Raw genomic sequence first — 26578 nt, 5'->3', positions numbered from 1 at the left:
AGTGGAGCAGCTGCGAGGAGTTGTTCGAGGGCCGAGTGAGGGAGAGTGATCTTGTCTCCGGGGAGCTTTGGAGTCTGACTCGGTGACGTGACGGTGAACTGTGAGGACCAGTGTATGTTACCTTGGTCGCTAGCCATGATTCTGATCAACGATCACCGGCTCAGTCGAACAGGAAGCCACTGACGAAGCGTACGACTCATGGTAGAAGTGGGTTCCCCGCGGACTTTCGATGATGTATGCAGTTGGAGAAGAATCCCCTAGCGTGTTCTGGAAGCTGCCCCGCTTATTCATCCCGGCTGATCAATCTGATCAACTTACTCCATACTGAGCATAGAACCCTAATTCTACTCCGTACTGTCTGTCATTCATGGCCGTTGAATGTCATTTGAATCCGTAAAGTCAGATCAATGGCGGATCCGTGCCCTGGTTTCCGTATGGCCCATGAGACACACCATTCAGCGAATGGCAGCAATTTACACTATATGTTTGTAGAAGTCATACGACCATAGCAAGATCGGCGCTAATTTGCTTCTCGTTCAAACGAAATGACGCAACATGAGACCATAGCATACTCCATCGGCTAAAAGAGGGGAGAGAGGAAGGATCGAAGGAGAACCCGACTACTCCAACTATGTGCTGTACTGAACCCTACACAGCCACCCGTCTATACTACTCCGTTGTTAGTGTCTAAACAGATTCTGTTCCCAAATCAATAGATCTCTCTCATCCTATGGCGCGTACTAATGTTGCACCAGTCACACTAGAATTGATCCAAGTTAGATCCAGATGGTACGGCGGTGTGCGTTGTGGATACATACCATGGTCGATGAACAACCGTCATTATGTTCGATACAATAATCGCCTTGGCAGTTTTGGCAGGTTCGTTCATACTTCAGTTTGCAGGTTGAACACTAGACGACTTCGTCAGACCGCTGTATACCTTTCGAGCCTCAAGTGACTAGGCCTGAAGTGACTACTTACGGTTGGCCCGCACTCCCAGCAATCCTTACTTACGCCCAGCTCCAATCCCTGTGACGGTCAGCGACATCTCCATGCCACGGTGCTGTGATGGGTCGGGAGGCCATACTCTTTGCGCTTGGGCCATTGCCATATTATCCGTATCTCGCGGGTTTCGGACGGCTGTCTGATGTGGCGTCAAGGGAGTCCTCACTCGCTCGGGGTGGGGAAGACAGCTATCGCAGAACCACGCGTTGCAGCGATTGCACCGACGATCTGTCAAGCACTCTTCACATCGGGCAATCAGACCCGGGTTTGCATCCGGATAGAGGCCCGGACGTTTGGCCACCTCCACGGAGGATGAGTGGAATGACAGGGGAGTAAGCATAGGGAAGTGTTCATGCGGGGACTCTCCCCAGACCGCTGGGCCTTCCGGAGCTGCGTGGCAGTTCTCGCATCCAATAGGGCCCAAGGCAACCGTGGCGATTGCGGGCCCTAACAATCGACTGTCTGGCTGGGCATTGCTCGAAACCGTCGACGAATAAAGATCGACATTGTGCCGTGGCCCGCGACAGAGCACAGCGTCGAACGCAATGATCCCTTGGCACTTCTGCAGAGTCTCCGCCCAACCTTCGTCAATGGTTCGTTGGAGAAGCTTCCCAGAAGGATTATACCACGCGTTCTGACTGGGGGCTCCGTCCATGGAGCAGTCCATAGACGGCGTATCCCCCTCATTCGTGTTGCCGGTGGGTTGGTCAGAGCACCTCGAGCCCCACCAGTCACGATACTTGGCCCGCACGACGGTCTGCGCGTCCTGGGCCGGGGTGAAAAGATAGATCCCCTTCACCCGTGGGGTGCCTTGGGGACGTGAGGGACGGACCGCGTACTGGATGCTCTGCATAAGTTTGCGCTCGTTTAGATGCTGGCAGTCCCTAATTGAAAGAATGTTGACATTGAATTGATCCTTCAGTAGAATGTCGAGGACCAAATCCGCCGGAACCGACAGGCCATCCAGTACCAATGTGCGTACGTCTTGCAAAATCGACCTACGCTCCAGCTTGGAAAAGATACTCCGCAACGGCGCGGAGTAGAATTCATCCTCCGATTTGTCCTCATCCATTTGCTCCTCCGCTTCTGACAGCATTGTACCTCGACAACGAGTCAGGTCGAGATGTCGAAACACGTAGGGGGTTGCAGTGACCGCGGTGTGAAGAAAGCGGCAGGTGGATGCCAGCGCAAACAGGGCCGGGGTCGAGAGGTACGGAGCCATATGATCCAAAACCAGACTGTTTCCCAAGACATCGAGAAGGGAAGTCGGCTTGGGCGGACTCGTGATTACGCTGCATTGGAATGGCGGCGTCTGGACTCCCTCGGACTCACTCTCATCCGCAAACACCTCCCGAACCACCGGGACTAAGCCGACCTCTTTCGGAGACAGCCTGCGCGAACCATAGAAGAAATCCGGCGCACGGCCGATGAGATTCTGGCGATACGCGGCCACGGCGCCAACGGCGAGCTCATCGCCGCTCATACATACGGGAACAACATTGGGTTGGATCTCCTGGAGGGCGGCCCTCGCTTTGGCCAGCTCCGACTCCAAGAGGTGAATGGTCGATTGGAGGACGATAGGCATGCTAAGCTTGATATCCCTGGGATGAATGGCAGTGACAAGTGATGACCATAGTTCACCGTCAGACATAATATAGAATCCGGTGCACAATGGGGCGAGTAATCGACGAGAGGGAGAAGTATAGTATATATATATATATATGTATATGTATATGTATAAAGACAGCTGGCAGAACGTTCACCGAGTTCCTGATCGAGTGGGAGGATCTGCGGGGGGGGTGTGGCGAATGACAGGACGAGGACAAATCAGAGGATAAGGGGAGCAATTAGGGTCGGTGTTTTGGGACCGAAAAGGGCACAAATTAGTGTGGGGAAGAAGTTGATGGGGACGTGGCGATCCGGATAAAGAAGAAAGAATGGAACGAAACGGGGATAGAGGAAGGAGGACGAGTCGATCCAAGTGGAGCGAGCAGGGGGGGAGGAAGACCAGTGAATGACAAGGACGGACCTGGATGAGCTCGGGGGATAATAAGCTCCTGGCACTAAGGGGGACCAACCATGAGTGATGGGAAACGGAAGGACTAAACCAGCAAGTCCGAGAGGATCGAACGGTATGGAGTAGAAAGGAAGGGATTGATTGCAATTCTAGAAGACCTCGTGTTGGTGAACGGTGGAGTCGGTGAACCGAACGAATATATACTCCATATGCTTCTTCAATGGACTTGGTGGTTGAAGATCCTCATGGTTCCAATCCAACCAACACTCATTGAGCCTGTTAGTGACAATCCCTATTCTTTTCCCTTTAGTTCCCGTCTTCCTAATTTTATTTATTTATTTTTTTTTTCTCTTTCTCCATCTTTGATGCAACCAATTGTCCAGGTGGGCCAACACAGCCGGTTGATCCAAACCGGAAAAGAAGAAGAAGGAGGAGGAGGAGGAAAGATGTGCCCACCCGGAACGGTGATCCTACATTGTACGATGGACGGAGTTGCAGAACAGGCGACTAACCTATTGAAGCAATGATGAGACACGGGCCGGGGCAGTTTAGAATTCTGTCAGACCTAATCCAACAAGGATTGTTGTTAGTATGCAAGGACTATACGGAGTGGTAGATATATCCTTTGTACTCCGAAGATCCGAGTGGGGATAGTTTTTTTTCATTAGTGTGTATGGAGGATCAGTAGGTATGGTAGATATCAAAGTTATCTAGTAAGTAAGGAAGAATCAATTCCAGCAACCATAAAAATAAGAATGAACAGATCCACTTCCAGGTCATTCGATCGGATTGAGCCCCACCCGAGCCGAGACCCAAAGGATCCATCGTATCATACGGAGTATCCATCCTACTCCGTACTCTCCGTCCTCTTCCTCTGGAAATCCAGGCAAGGATCCTCGGTCACGCGCCTCGGATTCCTTCCACGACACGTCAGCTGGATCATTTCTTTGCTTGATTGTCTGATCCTGAATCAACTATGACATTCATGATTTATTAAAGTGTCTTGGCTGTTGATTCTTATCTATCTGTATCTACGGAGTATGGAGTTGGTCGATCTATGTATTCAATTATCCCTACAGTCTCCATACTTGGTCCCATTTCAACAGTCAGAGAAGAAAACAAAACAAAAGGATAAGAATCAAGAATTGATACAGAAACCATGACCGTCACTTGGGTCAAATTGTAGTTCCTATCCTCGTGGTCTAGGAATCTATCACTCTTTCTCTCCTCCGTACTCCATCCAGAATATAGACATGTCACATAACCTAAAATAAGGATGACCATTCCTCGGTCAACCAACAGAATCCAATCTCAAAAATAGTTTAACTCAACAGAGATGGTGCAAGGACGGACTCCATTAGTCCACTCGCATAATCTTGGCAACTTGGCGTTTGACTCCATCCATACTCCGTGCTCAATACAGGAAGACTCCTTCGGACTCTACGGAGGAGTCATCTCCTCTGGACCGTCATTCTGCATATAGCCTATTATACCATTTTCTATCTACAGTAGTGATAACTCCGTAGACAAGCAACAATATAAACATCCATGTTGCCCATCATCCTGCCAAGCTCCCCTTTTATGCACCGTACATACTACTACTGCATATCTATATACGTGGCAGACACTATCATGCCCATCGGCAAGGATATCAGGATACTGACCCTAGTCTCCATGAGACTTCAAGGGGCTATGCTTTGGTCAATAGTCGGGTACTAATATACCGGGGGCGGTTCGGGGATGGCTGCTGCGGCAATGATCGTCATGGGAATTGGCAGGTATGTAAGAGCAGATCGTAGCAGGATGGAAAGACTGTCGTCATTGATAAGGTTGCCAAGAATGGGATAGGCAAGAAGACGGACAGTGGTGCGAATATAGGACGGATTTAAGGTAGGCTTCATGTATGGAAGCCCAAAGCAGCATCTCCTCCAACCACCTAACAGAACTACTATCTACCTCGGGGAACTCTATCTTGTGATCGAACATAACTAATTAGCATCATCAATTCATAACTCTCATCCTTGGACCAGAGATAAAATCAATTGGTAGATAGCTCTGTAGATCCGCAACTTGACTGTCTGCATCTAGTGCACACATGCACTTATGTGACTGTGTGATTCTTTGGACTATTCACCAACATGAGCTACTCAACCGAAACTACTACAATTGATATTGCTTCCGTAGCTATACTCTCATATCGGACGATTGTCCCGGAGATAATCCACAAAGCGTCATCCGATCACGTACGTATCCTAGCCATCTTGAAGGTCGTCTACTCGAGACATAGATATGGGTACGGGTGGTATTCGGTCAATGTATATTCTGGAAAAGCATGCAACGAGTCCCAAGTTGACAAATAGCCAAACAAGCTATTATTACACATGGCATTCAAAGTAAAACCGTACTTTTACTTGAAGAGCTTCGACACAGCCACCTCCTTGTCGTCATGCTTGTTCAAAATCTTCGCGGTCGCCAGATCGAAGTCTTCCTGCGTGACGTGCACCCGTCGCTCGCGGAGAGCGTACATGCCGGCCTCTGTGCACACACCCTTCAACTCGGCTCCAGAACATCCGTTCATCTTCTCCGCAATCTTCGTCAGGTTGATACCGCGTGTTAGGTTCATCGATCGCGAGTGAATACGGAGAATATCCGCACGGGCCTCCACCCTATAGTTCAAAAGAAAAAGCGTTAGCAAACCATAAAATCTTGCCAATAGCAGGTATGCAGAATGTAGATAGAGACGTACGACGGTGGCGGGAACTCGATCTTCCGGTCGATGCGACCAGGGCGCAGCAAGGCCGGATCCAGGATATCCAGGCGATTCGTGGCCATGATGATCTTAATGTTCTTGGTGGGCTCAAACCCATCCAGCTGGTTGAGAAGTTCCAGCATCGTGCGTTGAACCTCGGAGTCACCACCCCCTGCTGAATCTATCCGACTGGATCCGATACTGTCGATCTCATCCATGAATATAATGCTGGGGGCATGCTCTCGAGCCATTACGAACAGCTCGCGAACCATCCGACTGCCTTCACCGATGTACTTCTGCACCAACTCCGAGCCGCTTACTCGGATGAATCGGCAGTCGGTGTGATGGGCCACCGCTCGGGCAAGAAGGGTTTTACCGGTTCCAGGCGGGCCGTAGAGTAGCACACCCTTGGGCTGTGCAATACCAAGAGACTCAAACAGCTCGGGGTGCTTCAGTCCAAGCTCGATGACCTCCTTGATTTCTTGGATCTGCTGGTCGAGACCACCGATCATGTCGTAAGTGCTGTCGGGCACCTTTTCGACCATCATCAGCGAGACGAGCGGGTCCACCGACGATGGCAGCATCTTCTCCAGCTTGTAAGAATCGGAGAGAAGGGCGACTCGTTTGCCGACGGTGAGCTTCGCAATGTCGACGCCATCTGCAATATCCACGACTGCGTCCCCCCAAATCGAGTCAGCAATCCAATCCAATATGACCGGAAGCGTGGGAGGACTAGTTCTCACCATATTTCCCCTCGGGGTGTACTTTGACGAGAACCTTCTTGGTGCTCATCACCTTGACCACCTCACCGACGTAAGAGCCCGGTTGCTGGAGCAAGCCCAGCTCTTCTCTCAGTAGCCGCACCCGGGAATTGTAATCATTGCGCTGTGCTTCCAATCTCCGTAAAACAGCCTGACCCTGGATGATCTCGAGCTTCATGCTCTCGATCTTATTGCGATAGTAATTGTCGAGCGCCATGGCGAATGGTTAAGAGGACCGCTCCTCTCGACGGAACACGTGTACCACGAGATAATCTGGAGACACTGACACCAGCAAGGGCGTCTCGATGGAAAATTCGAACACTGAACCTAGAACAAGGATGATGCCGAACGATTGAATGGGAGATGTTGAGGTTCGTTCCGACGGGCGTGCAAGTGCCTAAGCTGGATCTTATGTCACCGACGGTGTTGGCCTCAGTCCAACTAGCTCAGCTCAGTTAGAACGGAGTACTGCCCGTGCTACCGTCACCGCCTTCCGGTTCATTTCTGCCTGGCGGTGAAGGAAACTTGCTGATCAACAAGTGCCAAGTCGCCAAGAACACCCTCAGTCCCTCACTTACAGCCATCGCACTCATGATTTATGTGTGGAATCTATGTTTTTGATTGATTCTTTGCCTCTGTAGTAGTCTGAAACAACTCTTCAGGTCACATATATCATACTGGGAGAGCAAGGTGGTCGATACCGAGGGAGGTATGGCATCATTACTCACACCGTACCGAACCAACCCAAGCCGCCCAGTCCGCCCTTGATCTCTCCCCACTTCATCCACCATGCAGGCTTCTTGATTAACATCCCAAACTTATTGGTAGCTGGATATGAATAGTGGCCCATTCGCCGGGTAAAAATTTATTGATTCAAATTTATATTGTGCTTTCTTGCCCACCGGGACATCTGACCATAGGGCTCGTGACTTTCCGGCTGCAGTCTCAGCTGACTCTGGGGAGAACTATGCGCCCTTATCTCATGATCTACTAAGCTGCATGGAGCTCTCTGCCTGTCCGACTGAGTAACTTCGCCTACGTAAATTCTTCTGCCTTCACATTTTGCCGGCCCTACTTCTGCACACCATCTGTTTTGGGGTCTTGCCAAATATCCCCATTTTAGGTTCATCTCCCCCTTGCCTTGTTCCTTTTCTTCATCTGCTGGTCACTGGTTTGACAGCCAATCTGTTTTGGTCTCCTCTATCGCGAACCAAACGCGTCTTGGTCCTTTTTCGTGACGCACCGGTATCATACGGCCACCAGAAGTGGAAAGGGGATGAAGGAAGAAAGCTCGAACGAGCGCGATTAAGGAAAACGATCTGAAGAAACCATCAGACCGAGAGATGGCCAGCAATCAAGGAGGGGACCGTAATCCCCCACGAACTTCCCATTCCGATCCACCGTCAACCTCGCATGCCACAAGTGAGACCTCGTCGCCAGGGAATGCTCGCGCACCGAGACTGGCGGGTCAGAGCCGGAGGAGTTACGGTACGGCTACCTTTCCATCATACTAAGTCTACTCTATCGGGGAATTGACCGAAAGCTTTCATCTCTTCACAGGCACTCTGGATCCTTCGGAACGAGCGGGCTTTGAAACACTCCGCGAAGAGAATCAGCCCGAGAGCTCTGGCGGCGTGACCACTTCTCAATCTACCACAGCCTTACAATCCGATCGACCGAGAAAACCGCCGGTGATGCGCCGGTTGTCTTCTAAGCGACATGTGCCCTTCAAACGACAGGAATTCTCCACTGACGATGACGTTCGCGAGGTTGAGGAGGATATTGCTATGAAACAGGCTTCTACTCCTGCCCAACCGTCCCCGAGGATACGTCCGCTGCGGAAAGAAAGCTCGAATCTGAAGAGAAGCATGACCAGCCGCATCAATACTTTGGTCCCAGAAGAGCCTGAGAACGAAGACGAAGGCGGACTGGAACTTTCCGATCCCGGACTGGGAGCTGCTGCAGAACTGCCCACGGTTGATCAGTCCGACGATGAGAATCGCACCAGCGAAAGTGGCGGTGATGGTCTTGACGATGATGATGTTGACGACGAGGAACTTAGCGACGCCGAGAGCTTTACACTCAAGGATCGTCAACAGGCTATCAACAAAACACACCCCTTTGGGATAAGGCTGTGGAAGCCTGCTTTGTACAAGAAAAGCCGCTCTGTGGAGAAAACCGCGGAAGGCGATATACACTCGTCCCCCGGAGGGCGAGTGGGGAATCTGCTCTTCCTCACGAACTTGCTCTGGACGGTATTTTTCGGATGGTGGCTTGCCTTGGTTGCGCTTACTGGAGCGGTGGCCTGTTTCATCTTCGCCTTTTCGCCCAGCGCAGTGGAATACGGAAAGGTCTTCTCGGGCTTATCTTGGTACTTGTTTTATCCCTTTGGTTCATTCGTTCGCCTAGACACGGACGAAAACTACGCCGAAGAGGACGAGGGCGAAGGTCGCAGCATCAGCGAATACGAACAGTGGCAGAATGGTGACCTGGAGAATGGCCGGCTGTTCTTTGGGCCCCGGCGCAATCGGTCTCTCATCGGGAGAAGGAGGAACAGTATTGATTCGACCGGTGAGCAAGACAGCCTCCTTGGGCGGAGTCCGAGGCGATCCTCTGGCGATGGCACCTTGGGACACTCAAAACGACGCCTGTTCGGCCGGGGCGAATGGACCCTTGGCCGCGTGGTGTTCTTTGTGTTCTTCTATTTTCTCGTAGGGCCTCTGATGCTCATGGTGTCACTGATCTGCTGGTTGCTTGTCTTCTGGATCCCCATGGGCCGTGTGACCATTACTCTCTTCGACCATCTTCGGCGGCACCCCCTGGCATTGTCTTATCACTCTGACATGTCGTACACGCGATTGCGCCCTGGGTCTTCCTCGTCCATTCTCCTATGCACCTATCGAGCTGCTGGCATCAGCTATTGGAAGTATACCGTTGATGGGACAAATATCTTTCTGATCAACCTTCTCGGTGTCGTCTTGTTTGTCATCGTCGACTACTTTCTTCTAAGGGAAACCCTGGAGATTCAAACGTGGCTCACTCACCCAGGCTTAGTTTTCGCTCTTGCCCTGGTTTCGATCATCCCACTGGCCTATTTCATTGGGCAGGCGGTTGCATCGATTTCTGCGCAGTCCTCCATGGGAATGGGTGCTGCCGTCAATGCTTTCTTCTCAACTCTAGTGGAAGTCTACCTCTATTGTGTTGCCTTGACTCAGGGCAAAGCGCAACTCGTCGAAGGCAGTATCATCGGTAGCATCTTTGCGGGTATCCTTTTCCTTCCCGGTCTGTCCATGTGTTTTGGCGCGATCAAACGCAAGACTCAGCGATTCAACATCAAATCTGCGGGCGTCACGTCCACCATGCTGATGTTTGCTGTAATCGCTGCCTTTGGACCCACACTCTTCTATCAAATCTACGGCAGTGTAAGTCCACTCCGATATCACTCAATCTCTACTCTTCTGTTGGTAGTTGACTGACTTCTATGCAGCACCAACTCAACTGCCATGCTTGCGCAAAACCGGGATCAGCAGACGGTGACGATTGTCGTCGATGCTACTTTGCCCAAGTCCCGGCTGTAAACGACAGTTTCTTCCGCAAAGCGGTGCAACCGTTCTCATGGTTTGCGGCCGTCTTCCTGTTTCTTTCGTATGTCATAGGCCTGTGGTTTACTCTCCGAACCCATGCTGCCCTTATCTGGGCTACTGAGGTTGAGGAGAAAAAAGCCGTTGCCCTTGCACACAACCACGAATCCTATGAGCAGAGGCCTCTTCTTCCTAGCGTGCCCTCGGGTGCCACCGGTGGACATTCTGGTACAAAGGGCCCGGTCCGCGAGTCGCAGCTGTACAAGCGCATCTTGGGGCAATCCCTGAAGCAAGTTGGGTTGCCTGAGAATACTCCTGAAGATGGCACAGACTATGCTGAGTCAAGTGTGGCGCACGGCAAGTCTACAACACCGTACCTTGTACCTCCTCGCTCGCAAAACGGTGATGATCATCGTAAATATGATAAGTATACAGACTTCTCGGATGAGGAGAATGTGCACTTGGTCCGTCAGGTGACTGAAGTGGCAGCCACAGCAGCTGCAATTGCTGCGCGCGATGCGGCTCGCCAACGGAAGCCAACCTTTCGGCAGCCAGTCCAACGACAGGCCACCAAAAATGCCTCAGATCCTGTTAAGGCGATTTTGGAAGAGCATGACGATAACGGTCTGGAGCCAAGCCCTACTAGCGGAGGCCACGATGCCCCCAATTGGAGCAAAGCTTGGAGCGCAATTGTCCTTCTTGGAGCAACACTCCTTTATGCGATCATCGCAGAAATCCTCGTCAACACCGTGGACGTCGTCCTCGAGAGTGTCGACATTGATGAAAAGTTTCTTGGAATCACCCTGTTCGCCCTGGTTCCCAACACGACTGAATTCTTGGTAAGACCTCCCTATCACAGGATCGCCTACGATGGCTGACACTGACGTGTGACGGTAGAATGCCATTTCCTTCGCGATCAACGGCAACATCGCCCTGTCAATGGAAATTGGATCGGCCTACGCGCTGCAAGTTTGCCTATTACAGATTCCCGCTGTCGTCCTGTTCAGCGCCTTATACGAACGGTTCAAGGAGCCCTCCGACCTCCTGTCCCATTCATTCAAGTAAGATCCCTTAGTCCCTAAATTCCACAAGCCGGCCCACACCAACTGACTGCGCCTTGCAACAGCCTCATCTTCCCCCAATGGGACATGGTAACAGTGATCCTCTGCGTCTTCCTCCTGTCGTACGTATACGGCGAGGGGAAGAGCAACTACTTCAAAGGCTCCATCCTCGTGCTCACATACTTGGTCGTGGTGATCGGTTTCTTCCTCTCTGGCTACAGCAACATGGAGAGCATGGGTATCAACCGCTTTGACACTCTCGCTCTGGGCACTGCCGCGCCGGAGAAGTTCTACACTGTTGGTAAGGCCAGGAGTGGGGTGGCCTATGGGCCTAGCTCGTAGTGTCGCTCCGTTTTTTTTTTTTTTTTTTCTTAGCATGGACGTTTCATAGATTCTTTCCTAGGGTGTGATGTGTAGCCGTGAGGCTTATGTACCATTGTTCGAACAATTTACAAGTCGTTTTTGACCCGTTCTAACGTTGAACACTGAAGATTATTACACATAAGTATCGGATGGTATCTAGATTCCGTAGAGCAAAATATACTTTCGGTTTTTCAACACCGAGGGAAACAATAGGAAAAAAAAATTACACTCGCAAGATGTGCTTCAATGATGTTTTACAAAATCAACAGGAACCCACATTACTTTCCTTACCCACCACTACTTCTCTTCCTTGGTTAATAACATGCCTCAAGAGCAGCCTCAAAGCAGCAGGACTGGCACGGACGATCAAGTAGCCTTCCACGCACCCACGGCATCATCAACAAGGGCCCGATACTCCTGCTGCTTATAACACTGGTCCAAAAAGACCTTATACTTGACATCTAGCAGGGCCTTCTCGTTAGCATCAACCGTCGGCACGATCTTCTTCCCCGGTTTACTCATCCGATCCATGATATCCCACAGATCCTCGGTCTTGCCCTCGGCGGCAGCGCTAGCGGCCTTTGCGCCCAGCATCGCCGCGCCATGGCAGACAGCCGCATGGATATACCGGGGGATGAGGACGGGCATGTTGCACGCGGACGCGATGAGTTTGACCAAGATGTCGTTTTGGCACTGCGACCCCGACATGAAGATCGATGTGATGCTGTGGCCGGATTGGTTCATCGTTTCGACGATCTGCCGGGTCTGCAGGGCTATGAATTCGAGCGTGGCGTAGTAGTATATGGCGAGTCCGTCTACGGACTTGTCGCTTGAGAGGCCTATGACGGAGCCGGTCATGCGCGGATCCGCGATGGGAGACCTGTTGCCCCAGAGGTCGCCGTAGAAGAAGAAATGGCGTGCGAGGTAGGAGATGTTGGGGGCTTTTTGCTCCTGCGCCATTTCTTTGAGGTGCTCGTTCAGGTATTCGTAGATATTGTCGTTGTAGGACTCCGCGATGGAGAGAGCCTGGTTGAACGCGGGATGCGTCTCGATGACATGTTTGAGTAACTCCCCCGTGGCAGACTGTCCGCCCTCGGCCATCCAGTAGCCCGGCTGGATCGTGTCGCGGTAGGGACCCCAAACGCCAGGGACGAAAACCGGATCCCGAGACATGGCGAGATGGCATGTTGACGTCCCGGCTACGGCTGCCAGTCGTGAGAAGGCTTGGGACTTGTCGTTCTTTGCAGCGTCCGAGCTCAGTTGGTCTGACTCCAGCTCAACCTTCGCGCCAACGGTACCGATCCAGCCCGCGTAGGCATCGATGACACCGCTGCCTATGGCGATACCAGACGGCAGTCCGAGCTCAGAGGCTGCTTTATCGCAGAGCGTGCCGACAAGCTCGCCGGCACTCAGATAATCGCCGTTCTATATATCGAGTCAGAAGGAACAGCGCAGCCGAAATATAATGGACATTGAGATGATGAAAAGTTGTAAAAGAAAGGGGCTCACCACCCTGTCAACACCTCCGACCCGTTTAAAGTCATCCGTGGTAAGTTCTTCTAGGCCAACTTCGTTCAAGAAATCTTCCTGCCACCCTTTGACGCTCCCGTCCACGCCGACCGGAACGTAGCCCTGCTTACAGACGACACTGCAGAAGCTTCTTTTTTCATTACCCGTAGCAATGTGAGTCAACGCATCTGCCAGGTCAAAAAACTTGCACTGGTCGAAGAGGTCCTTGGGCATGTGATTTTTCAGCCATAGAACCTTGGGCATTTCCATCTCAACGGACATCTTCCCGCCGACATAGCGGAGCAGATTATGGTTCGTGGCATTGATCTTCTCGGCCTCTTCAACCGGCCTGTGATCCAACCAGAGAATCACATTCCGGTCCGAGTCAAAGTTAGGCCCAGTGACAGATACTGGTTCATCATTGACATTGGAGAAAACAGCAAGGGAGCAAGTGGCATCAAATCCAATTCCTCTTACAGTTTCCGGGTCGACGTTATGCTGGCTGATGGCGCGCTGAACGGCTACGCAGATACAACGCCAGATGTCAGTGGTCGATTGCTCCTGTGAGTGATGGTCAGCGGGAGCTCCAGAACTATAGGTACGACAATGCCTACGTAGAAACCTTGTTGAGGCTGCCAGAGGCCGATATTTTCAGTCGCCAATCCAACGATATCCCCGTTGCCGTCAATGATGCACGCGCGGGCACTCCCAGTGCCTACGTCGATGCCAATGTAGTGGTCCGGGTGGATCTGAATCTCATCTCGAGTATCCAGAGACGCCAGCCTGTGGGACTGTCCCGAGGGACGCCGGTGTGGCATTGTGGCAGTCATGAAGGTAAAAGTTGCTCTTCTCGAGCGAAGTAAAAGGTAATGATGAACGGGCAGAAAGAAGGTTGCAGACTTTCGGATAGCGACGGCAGGTGATGTTATCGAGCAATGGATTGGCGAGCAGAGGGACTGCCCCGCCAATCAATTATACCTCGGCTGGGTAGAATGAGAGGAGAAGGCTGGATTTTCTTTATGGTGTGGGGGGAATTGAGCGGATAATAGACAACAAGAGGCAAGCAAGCCGAAGTATGTCGGATGAAAACAAAGAACGAAGATCCCAGCTACCAATTCATAGAAACGTCTGCGGGGCAGATAACCACTGGGGAATAGGGATTTTACCGGCGCCAGGGTGATGATCTGCGGGGAGGAATGGCTGCATCTTATTACAAAACAGACTATACTGGGCTACAGGTATCAGTATCTGCAAATAAGCTAGGTTCAGGCTGTTAAATAGTTACTTTATACAGCAGACCAATCCAGGAAGACAAGGTTTGATAAGATTTCACCCGGTTGCAATGTGTTTTTCTCTCTTAACTATATTATATTCCATTTACGTATTTACGTATGTATCAATCAATTCATTACTAGTATTGTTTTGCATAATCTTATATATTGTTTATATCGTATATAGAGCTGTGTATTTACTGGGCAGAACTAAACATAGGTGGGAATCTACACATATAGCTATTTGTGAAGCGACAGATTTACACGGTACAACTCTCCTCTATAATAAGATAGAGATTCAACAATTGCATCGACCATGATAATACTCAAAACGATGCTTATGTAAAAGTGATGAATCAACAGCTGTCTGGTATACATCAGTTGATGGTTCGGCAGTATTGGAGTTTCAACTCGTAGGTATACCTGTTACGATACTCATAAGAATAGTACTAGTCATCAGCCTGATTGCTGACAACAAAACACTGCTAGTACTAATTGCTACTGGGTTTGTACCTATTCACTCGAATACAAGAAAACAGAGGTACGGAGTAGTCACGGACACCAAGAGTTATCGGCTAGCCGACCCCAGCAATTCTCCGCGCCAACCGTTTTCCGCCGCGGTGACAGCATCCGGAGCTCCCAAGTCCACCTCCCACACCTTCACCAGCAAAGACACGCGCCGACCATGCATTCCCTCCTATTCAAAACCGTATCAATCTTCCTCTGTCTCGTCGCACAGACATGGGCTGATTCATCCACCTCCTCCTCCCACCTCCTATCCACCGAGATCCTCTACTGGCCAGTAGCGGGCGTCTCCGAACCCTCGACCCTCGCGCGCATCTCCTACGACTCGTCCTCGCTAAAATCAGACCTGCTCTCCTACTCCCCGCCGCAGACAAGCCTCCGCGCCGGCGACGAGAATTCCGACGAACTCGTTCGCGTGGGATTGTACGCCTCCACGCCGTCGAACGGGAAACAATGGGTCGGCACCATCACGTCATTGTCGTCTCTGGCTCCTAAGCAGGGCCAGGAACAGCTCGCGCTTCGCCTCTACGTGAGCCCGTCGAATGAAGTATACCATGTCTCGTTGGCGCCGGCGTCTGGCCCAGCTGCTGCCTCAACAACCGCGGACGGACCTACGATCGAAGTGATCCCCGCCGAGACGGGTCCGCAACCTCATCTGAACCGCCCGGTCGTGCTTAGCGAGGACGGCCAGAATCCCGAAGAAGTGGTTGAGAAGACGATGTTCCAGAAGTGAGTGATCAACATCCCTTTCGTTCGAATTAACCACAGTCTCTACTCTCTGGCGCAGTGATCTGACAGCGTTCTTCTACAGGTACTGGTGGGTGATCCTCATCATCACGTTTATAGCTATGTCGGGGGGCGGTGAAGGGCAATGATGGATGGGAGTGAACATGGCTTTTTCCTCGTTTAATAAATTTCTCTTGGTCCCTCCATATACAATATTTCTATCATCAATTGGCCGCATCCTCGCATCTCGAATATGACCCACGCGATCTTCGAAGGGTCCAGATATATAAACATGAACCTCGCATCCAGGTGAGCCTATGTCCATCTCAATCAATGGCAAGAGAATCGCAAGGTCCAATTAAGCCAGGAAGGCAATCCCAATCGCATACTTGTTGGAGGATGGACAGCCGTGGTTTGCATGAGGCCACCACACCCGAGATTTCCATTCAAGCCAACTGTGGATGCCTTGGAGAATGTATGGGGTCCGTCCTCACGGATTGAATATGCGCTTTGTCCCACATTTCATGAAAGTACTTAGATCTCGGTCAAGCATAACATACTACCCCCGAAAGGAAAGTCTGTTAGGGATTGCGCAATCTTGAGATCTCAAAATCAATGGATTTCTCCAACGGCTAGATCCTGCGTAACTCTTCGCCCATGCCCCAATGTACCCAGGTCCCAGTACTTCAACCCTTTATCTGTTATTGCCACAAGTTCATTTTCCCCTTGGGCGAAGAAAAGCTTGAAGCAGACGGCATCCAGTGGAAGCATTATTGGCCGCAGTTCGATCATGTCGGAAGCTGAAGATTGCCACGAAGGCGGATAATACCCACTCTCATTTTGGTCGATAAGTGCGTTGGGCTCCAAAGCCCAGACGTAAAGAATGTCCCAATTCGCGACCGCAAGCCTTGTACCACGCTTGGAACTAGCGACTATGGATCCAAGGGAGTTGGTGGGATTTCGAAACCCCCAGAGTCGCGCAACTACCGTCCAATCGGCAAAACGCCGCCCACGATCAAGATTCAAGACATGCCCACAATTGCGAGACGCGCAGGAAGCTCCTGATTTCAGTAGACACGCCACGGTCCATCCCTCTTCACGATGAGTCGCAATTCCCAAAGCAAGGTATTTCCACTGGCACCTTTGAAGGCCGTTGCGCGAGTGTGATTCGTGCGTTCCAAAAAAGGGTATGTCGATGCAAAATTGAAGCCTCATCGAGTCAGAAAATTGCACAATGCATGAATTATCATAGGTTATAGGTTGGCCTTGAAGCGTGGAGATGTCCCTCCTTTGGAATGATCCGTACAAAGTCCGAGCGCGGTAATAGAACAGCAATTGGCTTGATCCGTCATTGAAAGCCATATCTGTTATTGGGCCACTGTGATGAAGCACACGGCCCCGGTTCGTGGTCGCCCCGAGTGGCCTATCCTCATGGAGATCTTGCCAACTCTCATCCAATAAGACGCGAGAATCGTAGCGTAGCTCTGTTCGCCATCGTCAGCAAGATCCGACTATTGCGCATTTCTCATCGTAGACCGCCTGTTTCTTTTTACATGGGTCCCCAGAGAATCAAGCGACGGAAACTGAGATAGGATAACAAACCAATAGAATTAGATCCAGAATCAATTGGTGATTCATCTCGGACAGTGTAAAGGACTACCTCAAAGCAGGTATCATCACGCGTATGCTGCCAGGAGATAGCGAAGACGTTCTTATTGGCAGCCGCAAACGCCAACGGTCTGTATTCAGAATGCTCTGGGAAAGAACATATCCTCGTTGGACCATGAGGTGAATCGAGAGGATGGCGTACAAAAAATATTTGACCTGTAGCACTTGATTGTATCGCATCTTTGACAAAGGGATGCTCTAGGTCTACATCGCCCTCGTCAAAAGTCGGCGTGAAGCGTTGGAGAACGTAGAGGCCGTTTTCTCCGTCGAACCCCGTCTTGAGGATCTCGGATTCACCTTGTCGAGCCCAAGGTGACTGAAGCAGGGTTCGATGCTGGATTTGCCCGTCTCGAGCGTCATATACATGCAGGGTTTCCTGGCCTCTAGCGGCTAGCACGACGATTTTGTCGCCACGATGTGCAAATGAAGATGCTTTGGCATCAATCGCATGTTCTGGAAAGCTGAATGTTTTGCAGTCTGCGTAGAACTGTGCGCCATATAACTGCTGGGATGCATATTTGAGGAGCAACCCAAATAACTCGTTTGGTTTGAGAGACCGGAGATCGGTGTTGACATCGGTGTTAATACCTGGGGTTTGACGTAGATGGCGTAAGAGCACCTCCCGAGAATCCGTGACGATCTCATATAAAATTCGCGAGGAAAAAGCCACCTGCAACAAATCCGGTGTTCTCGAGTATAGTAAAACCAACTGGATAAGCTCAAGCGGGAGATTGAGTAGCATGGTGACGAGTGTTTGGGGCAAATCAATAAGCAGAAGATTCAATGGTTTTTGAGAGCTTCCTAGGCTCTCATTAAATCTGTGGCAGTTTGAAAGAAGAATTTATTTTACTCGATATTATGACAATATTTTAGAAGCTGGGGAAGGACAATTATAACTATTGATTTATAGTTGCTGGCTCCTCGTGTTTTCCACCCCCAGGCAGGAGTCTAGGCTTGACTAGGCACCCACTGCTGCCTGCGGAACACCTGCCGATACCCTGCCAACCATGTGTTTTATAAGTCTGTTTTAATCCCGGATTACAGACTGAGGGCAGCACCCCTCATTCAAGCTCAAGGAATCATTATGTATATTCCAGCTCGGACTTCCAGCTTAGACTCGAACCTTGAATCCCCTGTTGATGGACATTCTCGTACATTCGCATTTGACCAGTGGACCTTATTCCCAAAACGGATAGCCTGTGCCTTCCACTGTATCTGACCTTCAATCTAGAGCGGAGATAAAGAGCGCTATAAAACAGTATGATACAATAACAACAATGAATGACAGCAGCTTCAGTACTGGTTTATTGCAGCCCATACGGCACGTGAAAAGGAAAGATATGACGTGACGATAATAGATCTGCCATTTCTCTATCTAGCAATAAAACTTCTGCACCTGAGGGACCAGACTGGTGTCAGGTCTCATTATCATGAAGACTCATCCTTGGTCATCTGGGAGGTGACCCATTCCAACACACTCTCATAGCAAAGAACATATTGGCTGAGATTCTGTACCATGCTTGGTCTTTGTGTCCGGAAATCGGCTAGAGTCCGTTCAATGAGGTCTTCATTTACTGGAACAACCGGTGGATCAGAAGATTTCTGAGCATGTTGCCGTTTCAATATATCCAAAACACTGTCAACTGTGCAAAAAGTGCCTGTGCGTCCGCATCCTGCACTGCAGTGCACCACAATTGGTCTTTGTGCTTTTTGATTGGTGGGACTCTTGGTGTTGGACGCAGTAATAACTTTATCGCATTCTTCAATCAATCGGAGAAGGTGGACTGGCTGGGATGTGGTACCAAAGTCGGGCCAGTAAGGATAATGCAATTGTGTGATTTCACGAAGCGGCTGGAATGGGAATGCAGAGTGCGATAAACCGAAATATCTCGCTATGATATAAGGACGGGTAGGATCCTCGCTTTTCTCGGGAGACGACGCACGGCTCGCGGTGTCGAGTTTCTGCGAGTCTGCAGGGTTCAAATATATCTTTTTCTGGGAGAAGTTGTTGACCTTAAAGGGCCCGTAGCTCCCCGACTCCCAATAGGGATGACATTTGACTTGCCCTCGCTCGACCTCGGCAGTCAAGGACACAATGAGTCTGGCATCCTGTTCCCAAATCACGCGCCAGAAATCCTGTTTGGTTGAATGTCATTGATATGCTTCTTGCTTTACTTCGTGTGCCCCACTGGTAAGAACCGGGGTGTTTCGAGAACTTACATTGAAAGTATCAGGCACAGGTGCCTGCGTGGCTATATAGCGCTTTTCGCTGTAATCAGCTTTCAGGTGGTTTGCATTGACGTAGTCACAATCTCCGGGAGCCACGTCTTGCAATTTGACCCTAGAATGATCGAAAGGGTAAATGTCATTGTATCTGTTCTTTGTCCCCTTCTCAATGCCCGCAACGCGGAACTTATCCGGTGAGACGATCGAATTCGAATTGGCATCCTTGTCATAAGAAAGTGCTTGCTTCATACGCTCCAGCTCTTTCTGTTCGAGCTCGAGAAACTTCTGAGAGACGATTTGGCCTTTATCCGCACTGTCGGATACATTCCGTAGCCAAGATGGCAATGCTAATTTCTTCGGCTCGGTTAAATTTTGGGGGAGCTGGAGGGGAATCTGTCCAACGCCGCTAACAAGGTCCATATTTTGACGAATATTGGAAAAGAAAGGTATGGCGACTGAAGCCGATTCTGGCAGCGCGCACCCGCCGGCGACCGGGGCAGCAGAAGGTAGACTCAATCCCATGGGAGATGATTTCATCGGAGTGGTATCAGACATCGATTGGTTTTGTCGTTTGATAAAAGAAGGGAACCGATCCGAAAAGGCGTTAAATCCACCAAGGAGTATCATTCCTTCACCGGTCCAGCCCTCGTGAATGAATTTCTTCAATACATTAGTTAATGGCCCAGCATCTTTCATATCGGAAGTATGTGCATCGTAGGCAACAATATATCGACAATTTTTCCATCTCGCGAAGTTCTTTTTATCCGCATCACTTGTAAATGTATTCGCCAATTTTTGTGTGTCGAAAGAAGGTCGCTTGAGCAATGTAGTTGGGATGCAAAGATTCAACGATCCTTTGATACTGCCTTTAAGAAAATGAGTGAAGGGACGGACATCGAACAGCATTATATCATCGGGCGACGATTGAAGCAACTCCGCGCAGTGATCAACAGATATGGCACTTCCAACGCCGGTTACCGACGGGACGGTTCCTCTTCGGTCGAGAGGCCGCTCTTCTTTCTGAGATCCAAGACCACACCAGGCTTTAGACGCCGTAGACGCCTTGGACAAATCGACCCGTGCACCGGACATCGCGGCATCCGGGGTATTTTCATACCTCGGCTTCTTCGGCAGAAACTGCGATGTCGGGCTGATGATCTGAGGTTGGGGGTAAGTGACCGAGTCACGGCTTTTCGTGAGATTGGCATCGTCGATGCTGAAAGAAAAGTAATTAGGCGAGAGGTCTGAACCGGGATGATGAGTCGTGATGTGAGGGTTCAACGGAGATGAATGAGTGTCACGCATCGATAAAAGAGCTGCCGGAGTCGAAGAACTAGCAAGTTGAAGATTCGGGGGCTCTGGAGGCCATGGAGAGGTAGGGGACCTTGTGCCCGTCATAGCTGACATGGTTTCTTAAAAATAGGCGAATATGGGGAAATATGGAGAACGAAACACCCCCTAGTAGAGTAACAGCGGACGATAGAGCGAGGCGCAGAATCAGCTTGCCATCTCGAAGCGGCCAGAAATTACAGGATGTGTTTCCTCTGTCAAGATCCTCTCCGAAGTTTATGGCTGAACGAGTGATTCATCAAAAGCCCCCATACCATTCACAGATATTGCCCCCTCGATGACCCTGGGCCGATGTTGCGACTGTGGCAAACAGATACCAAGAAAATTCGGTCAAGTAACAAGCCCCGAAGTGTAAAGGGGGAGAGACAAGGGAGGTGGTAGCAGAAAGGGAATCGCTGGATTGATTCAAATTCCGTGCGATGAAGAGAGATGGAAGAGTTTAGGAGATGAAAAAGATAGGAGAGACAGAATGAGGTTCTGGCCAGAACTGGAGATTTGGGGCTCCTACGGTAGGTAACACCCTCGAATGAGGGAAAGATCGATAGAGGGGTTTTCCAATAGATGCGTTTCCAGAACCAATCGAATTGTCAGGAAGAAAAAGTGGGGGAAAGATGGTATCTGGCTGATATCACTGATCCACCATAATTAGTGTCGAGTGTTAAGCATGGTACGTAAGGAACCAAGAAACGCGAAGGACAAATGGAGGTGAGCAGAACGGAGAGCCGATGTTTTCTGGATATGACGTATGGGGCGGGTGGGACAGTCGGAAAGCGGCGATGTTCGTGCCTAGTGTGCAGAACTAATATCACAATTAATCAGCTGGCTAGTGATTATCTAACTTATTTGCTTGAGATGGGCCAAAGGGAATTAACCTGGTATTCTCCGGAATTAATTGAAAGAATTGTCAACGGTACTTCATCTTCTCTTAGGAACTGATTTACTGAGGTTAATAATATATGTGTGTGAACTCAACACCCAAGAAAATGACCATAAAACAGGTAGCAAATAACCAGCAAGAGGCAGATGACTACCACACAAAAACAGCCTGATCTAAATAGGAAAATAATATACATCAACTATATCAGGGTATATTAGATATAGCACGTAGTATATCGAGGTTGTTGGGTGGTATTACATACAAGGCAGATCCACACGCCCGTGCATCATGCGGATATATGCACACCAAGGTGTGGGAACAAGGGAGCGGAGACCCATTATAGCACAGAACACATAAATGTTCGATCAACACAAATTGCAGATACATGACCGGACACAGGACCGTTATAGCTTGCCATCAGGCTCGCCTTCGAATCTTTGGACCCGTTTCTGTTCCCAGTTGTCCAGATCTTTCGCCATGAGCCGCTGCGAAATAGCCGTCAGCACTTGTTTCTATTTCTGACCCTATAGACTGTTCACCATCACAAATTCGACAGGGACACTCAAACTCACATAGTATTCCTCCCTCTCATCGCCAACTATTCTTCGCCGTGGGTTCCTTTTGATCCCATCTTCCCCATCTCCTTTAAGTCCAAGATCTATGGCTTCCTCTTGACTTAATTGTTTCACTTTGCGATCGTACCGCTCATATCTTAAGGCTGCCGCGGGGGTCAAGGCAAAGGAGCCAGCGACTATGATCATGATGAAAGGTAGTCCAAAAAGAACAAAAGGGTGCCTAGGAAGCCTCGCTCTATAGGCTGCACCAATCCGTTCCCCGAGCGAGGATGATGCGGTTGTTGAACGTCGAAATGTTTTGGATTGAAAGACGGCCATTGTGTATGGTGGATAGTAAAAGGCCTTGACTAGTAGCCTGACAGTGGCTATGCACACCAATATATATCTAATCCGATGTAATCCAAGACGAACGATTCCACTGATTCAACCCAAGACTGCGTGGTGCAACAACCTTATCGATTGTGGTGAGCGGGTCCAAAAAATATTGGTCGGTATAATAGAAAGTCCGGCAGGATCCAAAACAGCAAGCACCTTTGTCCTCCGCCGCACTAGGGCCTTGTATAAACAATCAGTGACTGCTGAGTAGCGGACAAGCCACTTTTTCAAGTTCGGAGACTCCATTCTCCAACTATTATCTAGCGCTGTGTATAAGTCAGTTGCTGGAGACCTTTGTTTTTTTTCCACTATCACCCCCGTCATAGGTCACACCGACTCCAAACAGGAGACACTGTCGGAAACCTCGTGCTACGTACCCTGCGCTCCCTGAAAGTCTTCTGGTCTTCACCGAATGACTTCTACAGGTCCCGGCTCTCTATTCGGAGGCGGAGGCGGCTTGGGTGCCACGACGCAGGCGCCAAACACCTCCACAAGCATCCTCGGGAATTCCTCCACGACACAGACTTTTCCGGGCACCTCTCTATTCGGATCCAAGCCGCAAGACCAACAGCAGCCTGCGCAGTCCTCAATGCTTCCCCAATCCCAGGCGCAGTCGGGTTCTAGCCAGGCAACCCAGCCTGCGTTCTTCAACAGCTTACTGGAACGCGGTCGAAAGAGACCGCTCTCGTCGATGGCGCAAAGCAACAATTTTGAAGATTTGCCTAGCCTTCAGTTGGGTTTGGACGATATTCGGAGGAAGGCAAGGGAGCTCGGCAGCCCCAGGGCAAAAGACTCCCAGCAACATGTCCCCAACAACAAAGCGTAAGGAGCAGATTTGGACGGAATGACAAGTGATAATGTCCGCTGATGGTATATCTCTAGTCACTATTTGCTCGCCGCATCGGGCGTCTCACCGGGGCACGCACTGCGAGACCTGAAGGCACTGGATCCGCAAATCCCAGTAACAGCTCCTCCCAAGGATCAGGATCAATTTGATCCCGACAATCAGAAATTCCTGCGAAACATGCAGCAGCGTGGTCGTCAAGTGATGATCGCCGAAAGTCTAGCCCGAACCCACAAGGATTTTGATGCCTTTTTGGAGGATAAAATTGATCTAGATTGGGAGGACCAACGCCGAAAAATATTCCAACATTTCGGCTTGGCCCAAAAAGACGGTGCTCCTAGCGAAGGCAAGGGCACATTTGGTCGCTCAACGAGACAGTCCAAGCAGTTCGGTTCTACACAAGCGCAGGGCCCTTCTAATACATCTCGCAGGAGTGTATTTGGACGCTCTGGCCTGGAGAAGTCCGTCATTGGAATACCAGGAACTGGAAGGAGCCAGCAACTCTTTGAAGATGCACACGACCGCAACGATAAGTCGAGTGGTCATTCTTCCGATCTTCGGTTTTTGCGGGAAAAGATGCGTCTCTATGCAGATAAGGTTCAGCTATTGAATTCAGCTAGGCTCCAAGCGCGTACATTCCCTGTTCTTCATGAGTTTTCTGAAGTTGAAGAATATGCAGGTGGCGATGTATGTTGTGATCCAAGGTTTATGTGCGTTGATTTTGCTAACAGTCATAGGTTCCTCGCCAACTTTTTGACGCCTACAGAGCTTTGATTAGTATCGTTAGAGAGCCCCCGACTATCGGAATCGCCTCGGAACCTGGTGCCATACGCGAGCGACAATTTTCGGATGACTATCTAGACGACGCACCTAGCTCTCGCCGGACAATCAGTCTCAAGAAACGAATTGTCGAGGGATCTAGGCTGTTCCTTGAAAAGTCATTCTACAACGAGGTCGAAAATGTAATCGCAAAGAACCCGCGGGAGGCGCAGCTGGGAGGCATACCGACTGTGGTAAATAAGATTCGAGCATTCATTCGACTCAAGGCGGCAAGGAAAGACCTCGCCCCTGATGGGGCCGAATTGCAGGTTGTTGGCCAGGACTATTGTTGGATTCTCATCTTCTACCTCCTCCGCTGCGGATTTGTTACAGAGGCGGCTGAGTATGTGAGTCAAGATCCTGGGTTCCGGTCATTGGATCACAAGTTTGTGACCTACATGACAACCTACGCGCAAAGTCGACGATTGCCGAGAGACCTGCAGCAAAAGATCAACGGCGAATACCAGCAGCGTTCGCGCAATGCTCCTGAGAACACTGTCGATCCTTATCGTATGGCGTGCTACAAGATCATCGGACGCTGTGAACTTAGCCGCAGACGTCTAGAAGGTGTCAACCAAAGCGTTGAAGATTGGATGTGGTTGCAATTTAGTTTAGCCCGAGAAGATGACCGCGCCGAGGAAGCCGCTGGTGATGTTTTTGGGCTTGACGATATCCAAACTGATATCGCTGAGATCGGCCAGCGCGTCTTTGGAAAGGGTCAAGAGGGCCCTGGTGGTTATGGAACCTTTTTCCTCCTCCAAATCCTCGGTGGGATGTTTGAACAGGCAGTATCGTACTTGGGAGCACATGCGCCGGTCAGTGCTGTTCACTTTGCGATTTCTTTGTGCTACTACGGCCTTCTACGCGTTTCAGACTTTTATGTGTCTGGAGAAGAGATCTGTAAGTACTGCTGCATCTCATTGTGTTTTGTTTCTGCGCTGCAACAAGCCCCTCCCCCTCCGGTCGCCTTGCCGCTAATACAAGATTTACCAAATGAAACAGTGTCCTTCACCGTCAAGCAATTCCCCCAAATTAATTTTGGACTTTTGATCACTCAGTATACGAGGGAATTCCGCATAGGCTTTGTTGAGGCGGCCATTGATTACTTCTGTTTAATCTGCCTTAACGCCGATCTTCCTGGCTCATTGGGCAAGTCCCAGGCCTCTGTTTGCTATGAGGCATTGCGGGAATTCATCTTAGAGACGAGGGATTTCGCCAAGTTGTTGGGTGATATACGGTCAGATGGGACCAGGATCAAGGGCGCTATTGAGCAGCGCATCAGCTTGATCAAATTAATTGATCAAGAAGAATTCTTGAAGACGATCACCACGCAGGCAGCCGCTGTCGCTGATGACAAGGGCTTGATCACAGATGCGGTGCTTTTGTATCACCTTGCCGAAGACTACGACCGAGTCATTGATATAATCAATAGGGCACTCTCTGATTCCGTGGCGGTTGAGCTCGGAGGGCCGTCGTTGACGCTGCAGCCCCTACGACCACGCACTTCGTTAGAACAAGACGGCCAGGACGATCCAAAAGCTGGCACCAGTCTTAGCTTGACGGCCGTGGAAAACCCGGTGATCTTGGCAAGAAATATGATTGGTCTCTACAACACCAATGCTCTGTATTACCAGCGCATTCGTCAAGTCAACCGCGATGCATGTGGTCTTCTACTCCGAATGATGGAAGCCAAATCATTGGTCGAAATCGGGAAGTGGACGCCCGCACTTGATGTGAGTTTGATTCCCAACGCCCTGCTTCTGGTTCTTCTCGTCTAACTGGCTTCCAACTAGGTCATTAACGAACTGAACATTCTTCCTCTGCGCGCTAGGAGCTCTGTTCCTTACATTCGAAGTGCAGCTCAGACATTCTCATCCTTCCCCCCGATCATTTCACGTAATGTCGGCCATGTCATCATGTGGAGCATTACTTGTATTGGTCACGAGAGAGAGAGGTTGAACTCTGGGGTATACGAGAATGAGATCAGGCAAGGCCTCGCGGAGGAGCTATTGGTCATGGCCAAAGACCTCATGATATTCTCTGGGATGGTCAAATACAAGCTCCCACCCCGGGTGTACGAGACGCTTGCTCGAGCCGGTGCGGACATTGGGGCGTACTAAGGGTTGTCTGCCCGACAAATGCCACCTTAATCTTTAGTCTTTTAAGTAGCATATTTGAAAATGGACAGGATGGTTATTACTACAAAACAGAACGCGGTGTATTATTTCAGAGGTTCTTTGAAAGCGTGTGATAAAACCACGTCGAGACCGGCGCCT

General features: G+C 50.2%; 9 protein-coding genes across 9 annotated transcripts; 3 read left to right on the top strand and 6 right to left on the bottom strand.

Moving 5' to 3' along the window:
• Positions 1–423: 423 nt before the first annotated feature.
• On the bottom strand, positions 424–2913 carry BDW47DRAFT_44361 (uncharacterized protein). Its single transcript, XM_024819049.1, has 4 exons — positions 1088–2913; positions 982–1029; positions 819–911; positions 424–760 (listed from the first exon to the last, which is right to left on the bottom strand). Exons 1-4 carry the CDS (start codon positions 2654–2656, stop codon positions 710–712), a joined length of 1761 nt encoding a protein of 586 aa, XP_024670990.1. The 5' UTR covers positions 2657–2913; the 3' UTR covers positions 424–709.
• A 1789-nt stretch (positions 2914–4702) lies between these two features.
• Positions 4703–4963, bottom strand: BDW47DRAFT_107609 (uncharacterized protein). Its single transcript, XM_024813050.1, has one exon. It carries the CDS (start codon positions 4921–4923, stop codon positions 4738–4740), a length of 186 nt encoding a protein of 61 aa, XP_024670989.1. The 5' UTR covers positions 4924–4963; the 3' UTR covers positions 4703–4737.
• Positions 4964–5218: 255 nt separating this feature from the next.
• On the bottom strand, positions 5219–7028 carry BDW47DRAFT_44348 (proteasome regulatory particle base subunit RPT6). The gene is made up of 3 exons (XM_024819048.1): positions 6515–7028; positions 5769–6444; positions 5219–5688 (listed from the first exon to the last, which is right to left on the bottom strand). The coding sequence occupies exons 1-3, from the start codon at positions 6747–6749 to the stop codon at positions 5430–5432; spliced, it is 1170 nt and encodes a 389-aa protein (XP_024670988.1). The 5' UTR covers positions 6750–7028; the 3' UTR covers positions 5219–5429.
• Positions 7029–7418: 390 nt separating this feature from the next.
• BDW47DRAFT_107607 (calcium/hydrogen antiporter) lies at positions 7419–11533 on the top strand. Its single transcript, XM_024813049.1, has 5 exons — positions 7419–8020; positions 8093–9954; positions 10020–10952; positions 11011–11174; positions 11240–11533. Exons 1-5 carry the CDS (start codon positions 7876–7878, stop codon positions 11514–11516), a joined length of 3381 nt encoding a protein of 1126 aa, XP_024670987.1. The 5' UTR covers positions 7419–7875; the 3' UTR covers positions 11517–11533.
• Positions 11534–11760: 227 nt separating this feature from the next.
• Positions 11761–14152, bottom strand: BDW47DRAFT_107605 (FGGY-family carbohydrate kinase). The gene is made up of 3 exons (XM_024813048.1): positions 13661–14152; positions 13047–13607; positions 11761–12962 (listed from the first exon to the last, which is right to left on the bottom strand). The coding sequence occupies exons 1-3, from the start codon at positions 13874–13876 to the stop codon at positions 11904–11906; spliced, it is 1836 nt and encodes a 611-aa protein (XP_024670986.1). The 5' UTR covers positions 13877–14152; the 3' UTR covers positions 11761–11903.
• Positions 14153–14832: 680 nt separating this feature from the next.
• Positions 14833–15752, top strand: BDW47DRAFT_44304 (uncharacterized protein). The gene is made up of 2 exons (XM_024819047.1): positions 14833–15571; positions 15654–15752. Exons 1-2 carry the CDS (start codon positions 15003–15005, stop codon positions 15715–15717), a joined length of 633 nt encoding a protein of 210 aa, XP_024670985.1. The 5' UTR covers positions 14833–15002; the 3' UTR covers positions 15718–15752.
• Positions 15753–16180: 428 nt separating this feature from the next.
• BDW47DRAFT_118279 (uncharacterized protein) lies at positions 16181–20869 on the bottom strand (the record flags this gene model as incomplete). Its single annotated transcript, XM_024815186.1, has 4 exons — positions 16181–17052; positions 17171–17824; positions 19180–19372; positions 19457–20869. 4 exons carry the CDS (start codon positions 20867–20869, stop codon positions 16181–16183), a joined length of 3132 nt encoding a protein of 1043 aa, XP_024670984.1.
• An 852-nt stretch (positions 20870–21721) lies between these two features.
• BDW47DRAFT_107595 (cytochrome c oxidase assembly protein COX16) lies at positions 21722–22733 on the bottom strand. Its single transcript, XM_024813047.1, has 3 exons — positions 22262–22733; positions 21952–22174; positions 21722–21888 (listed from the first exon to the last, which is right to left on the bottom strand). The coding sequence occupies exons 1-2, from the start codon at positions 22580–22582 to the stop codon at positions 22094–22096; spliced, it is 402 nt and encodes a 133-aa protein (XP_024670983.1). The 5' UTR covers positions 22583–22733; the 3' UTR covers positions 21722–21888; positions 21952–22093.
• Positions 22734–22786: 53 nt separating this feature from the next.
• On the top strand, positions 22787–26498 carry nic96 (linker nucleoporin NIC96). The gene is made up of 5 exons (XM_024813046.1): positions 22787–23461; positions 23522–24170; positions 24221–25202; positions 25305–26035; positions 26096–26498. The coding sequence occupies exons 1-5, from the start codon at positions 23052–23054 to the stop codon at positions 26420–26422; spliced, it is 3099 nt and encodes a 1032-aa protein (XP_024670982.1). The 5' UTR covers positions 22787–23051; the 3' UTR covers positions 26423–26498.
• Positions 26499–26578: the final 80 nt, after the last annotated feature.

Source organism: Aspergillus candidus (assembly GCF_002847045.1).
Source record: "Aspergillus candidus strain CBS 102.13 unplaced genomic scaffold BDW47scaffold_30, whole genome shotgun sequence".
Lineage (NCBI taxonomy): Eukaryota > Fungi > Ascomycota > Eurotiomycetes > Eurotiales > Aspergillaceae > Aspergillus > Aspergillus candidus.
This window is presented reverse-complemented; position numbering and strand designations above follow the sequence as displayed.

Coding starts and splice junctions, on each gene's coding strand:
- BDW47DRAFT_44361 (XM_024819049.1), bottom strand. CDS start 2,656: ATGTCTGACGGTGAACTATGGTCATCACTTGTCACTGCCATTCATCCC. Junction 912..981: donor GCTGGGAGTGCGGGCCAACC/GTAAGTAGTCAC, acceptor GAAGTCGTCTAG/TGTTCAACCTGCAAACTGAA. Junction 761..818: donor ACGGTTGTTCATCGACCATG/GTATGTATCCAC, acceptor GATCAATTCTAG/TGTGACTGGTGCAACATTAG.
- BDW47DRAFT_107609 (XM_024813050.1), bottom strand. CDS start 4,923: ATGAAGCCTACCTTAAATCCGTCCTATATTCGCACCACTGTCCGTCTT.
- BDW47DRAFT_44348 (XM_024819048.1), bottom strand. CDS start 6,749: ATGGCGCTCGACAATTACTATCGCAATAAGATCGAGAGCATGAAGCTC. Junction 6,445..6,514: donor ACACCCCGAGGGGAAATATG/GTGAGAACTAGT, acceptor GGGGGGACGCAG/TCGTGGATATTGCAGATGGC. Junction 5,689..5,768: donor ATCGAGTTCCCGCCACCGTC/GTACGTCTCTAT, acceptor TTTGAACTATAG/GGTGGAGGCCCGTGCGGATA.
- BDW47DRAFT_107607 (XM_024813049.1), top strand. CDS start 7,876: ATGGCCAGCAATCAAGGAGGGGACCGTAATCCCCCACGAACTTCCCAT. Junction 9,955..10,019: donor TCTATCAAATCTACGGCAGT/GTAAGTCCACTC, acceptor ACTTCTATGCAG/CACCAACTCAACTGCCATGC. Junction 10,953..11,010: donor CCAACACGACTGAATTCTTG/GTAAGACCTCCC, acceptor GTGTGACGGTAG/AATGCCATTTCCTTCGCGAT.
- BDW47DRAFT_107605 (XM_024813048.1), bottom strand. CDS start 13,876: ATGACTGCCACAATGCCACACCGGCGTCCCTCGGGACAGTCCCACAGG. Junction 13,608..13,660: donor AGCCTCAACAAGGTTTCTAC/GTAGGCATTGTC, acceptor CATCACTCACAG/GAGCAATCGACCACTGACAT. Junction 12,963..13,046: donor TCGGAGGTGTTGACAGGGTG/GTGAGCCCCTTT, acceptor CTCGATATATAG/AACGGCGATTATCTGAGTGC.
- BDW47DRAFT_44304 (XM_024819047.1), top strand. CDS start 15,003: ATGCATTCCCTCCTATTCAAAACCGTATCAATCTTCCTCTGTCTCGTC. Junction 15,572..15,653: donor GAGAAGACGATGTTCCAGAA/GTGAGTGATCAA, acceptor GTTCTTCTACAG/GTACTGGTGGGTGATCCTCA.
- BDW47DRAFT_107595 (XM_024813047.1), bottom strand. CDS start 22,582: ATGGCCGTCTTTCAATCCAAAACATTTCGACGTTCAACAACCGCATCA. Junction 22,175..22,261: donor ATGAGAGGGAGGAATACTAT/GTGAGTTTGAGT, acceptor GCTATTTCGCAG/CGGCTCATGGCGAAAGATCT.
- nic96 (XM_024813046.1), top strand. CDS start 23,052: ATGACTTCTACAGGTCCCGGCTCTCTATTCGGAGGCGGAGGCGGCTTG. Junction 24,171..24,220: donor AAGAATATGCAGGTGGCGAT/GTATGTTGTGAT, acceptor TAACAGTCATAG/GTTCCTCGCCAACTTTTTGA. Junction 25,203..25,304: donor TGTGTCTGGAGAAGAGATCT/GTAAGTACTGCT, acceptor CAAATGAAACAG/TGTCCTTCACCGTCAAGCAA.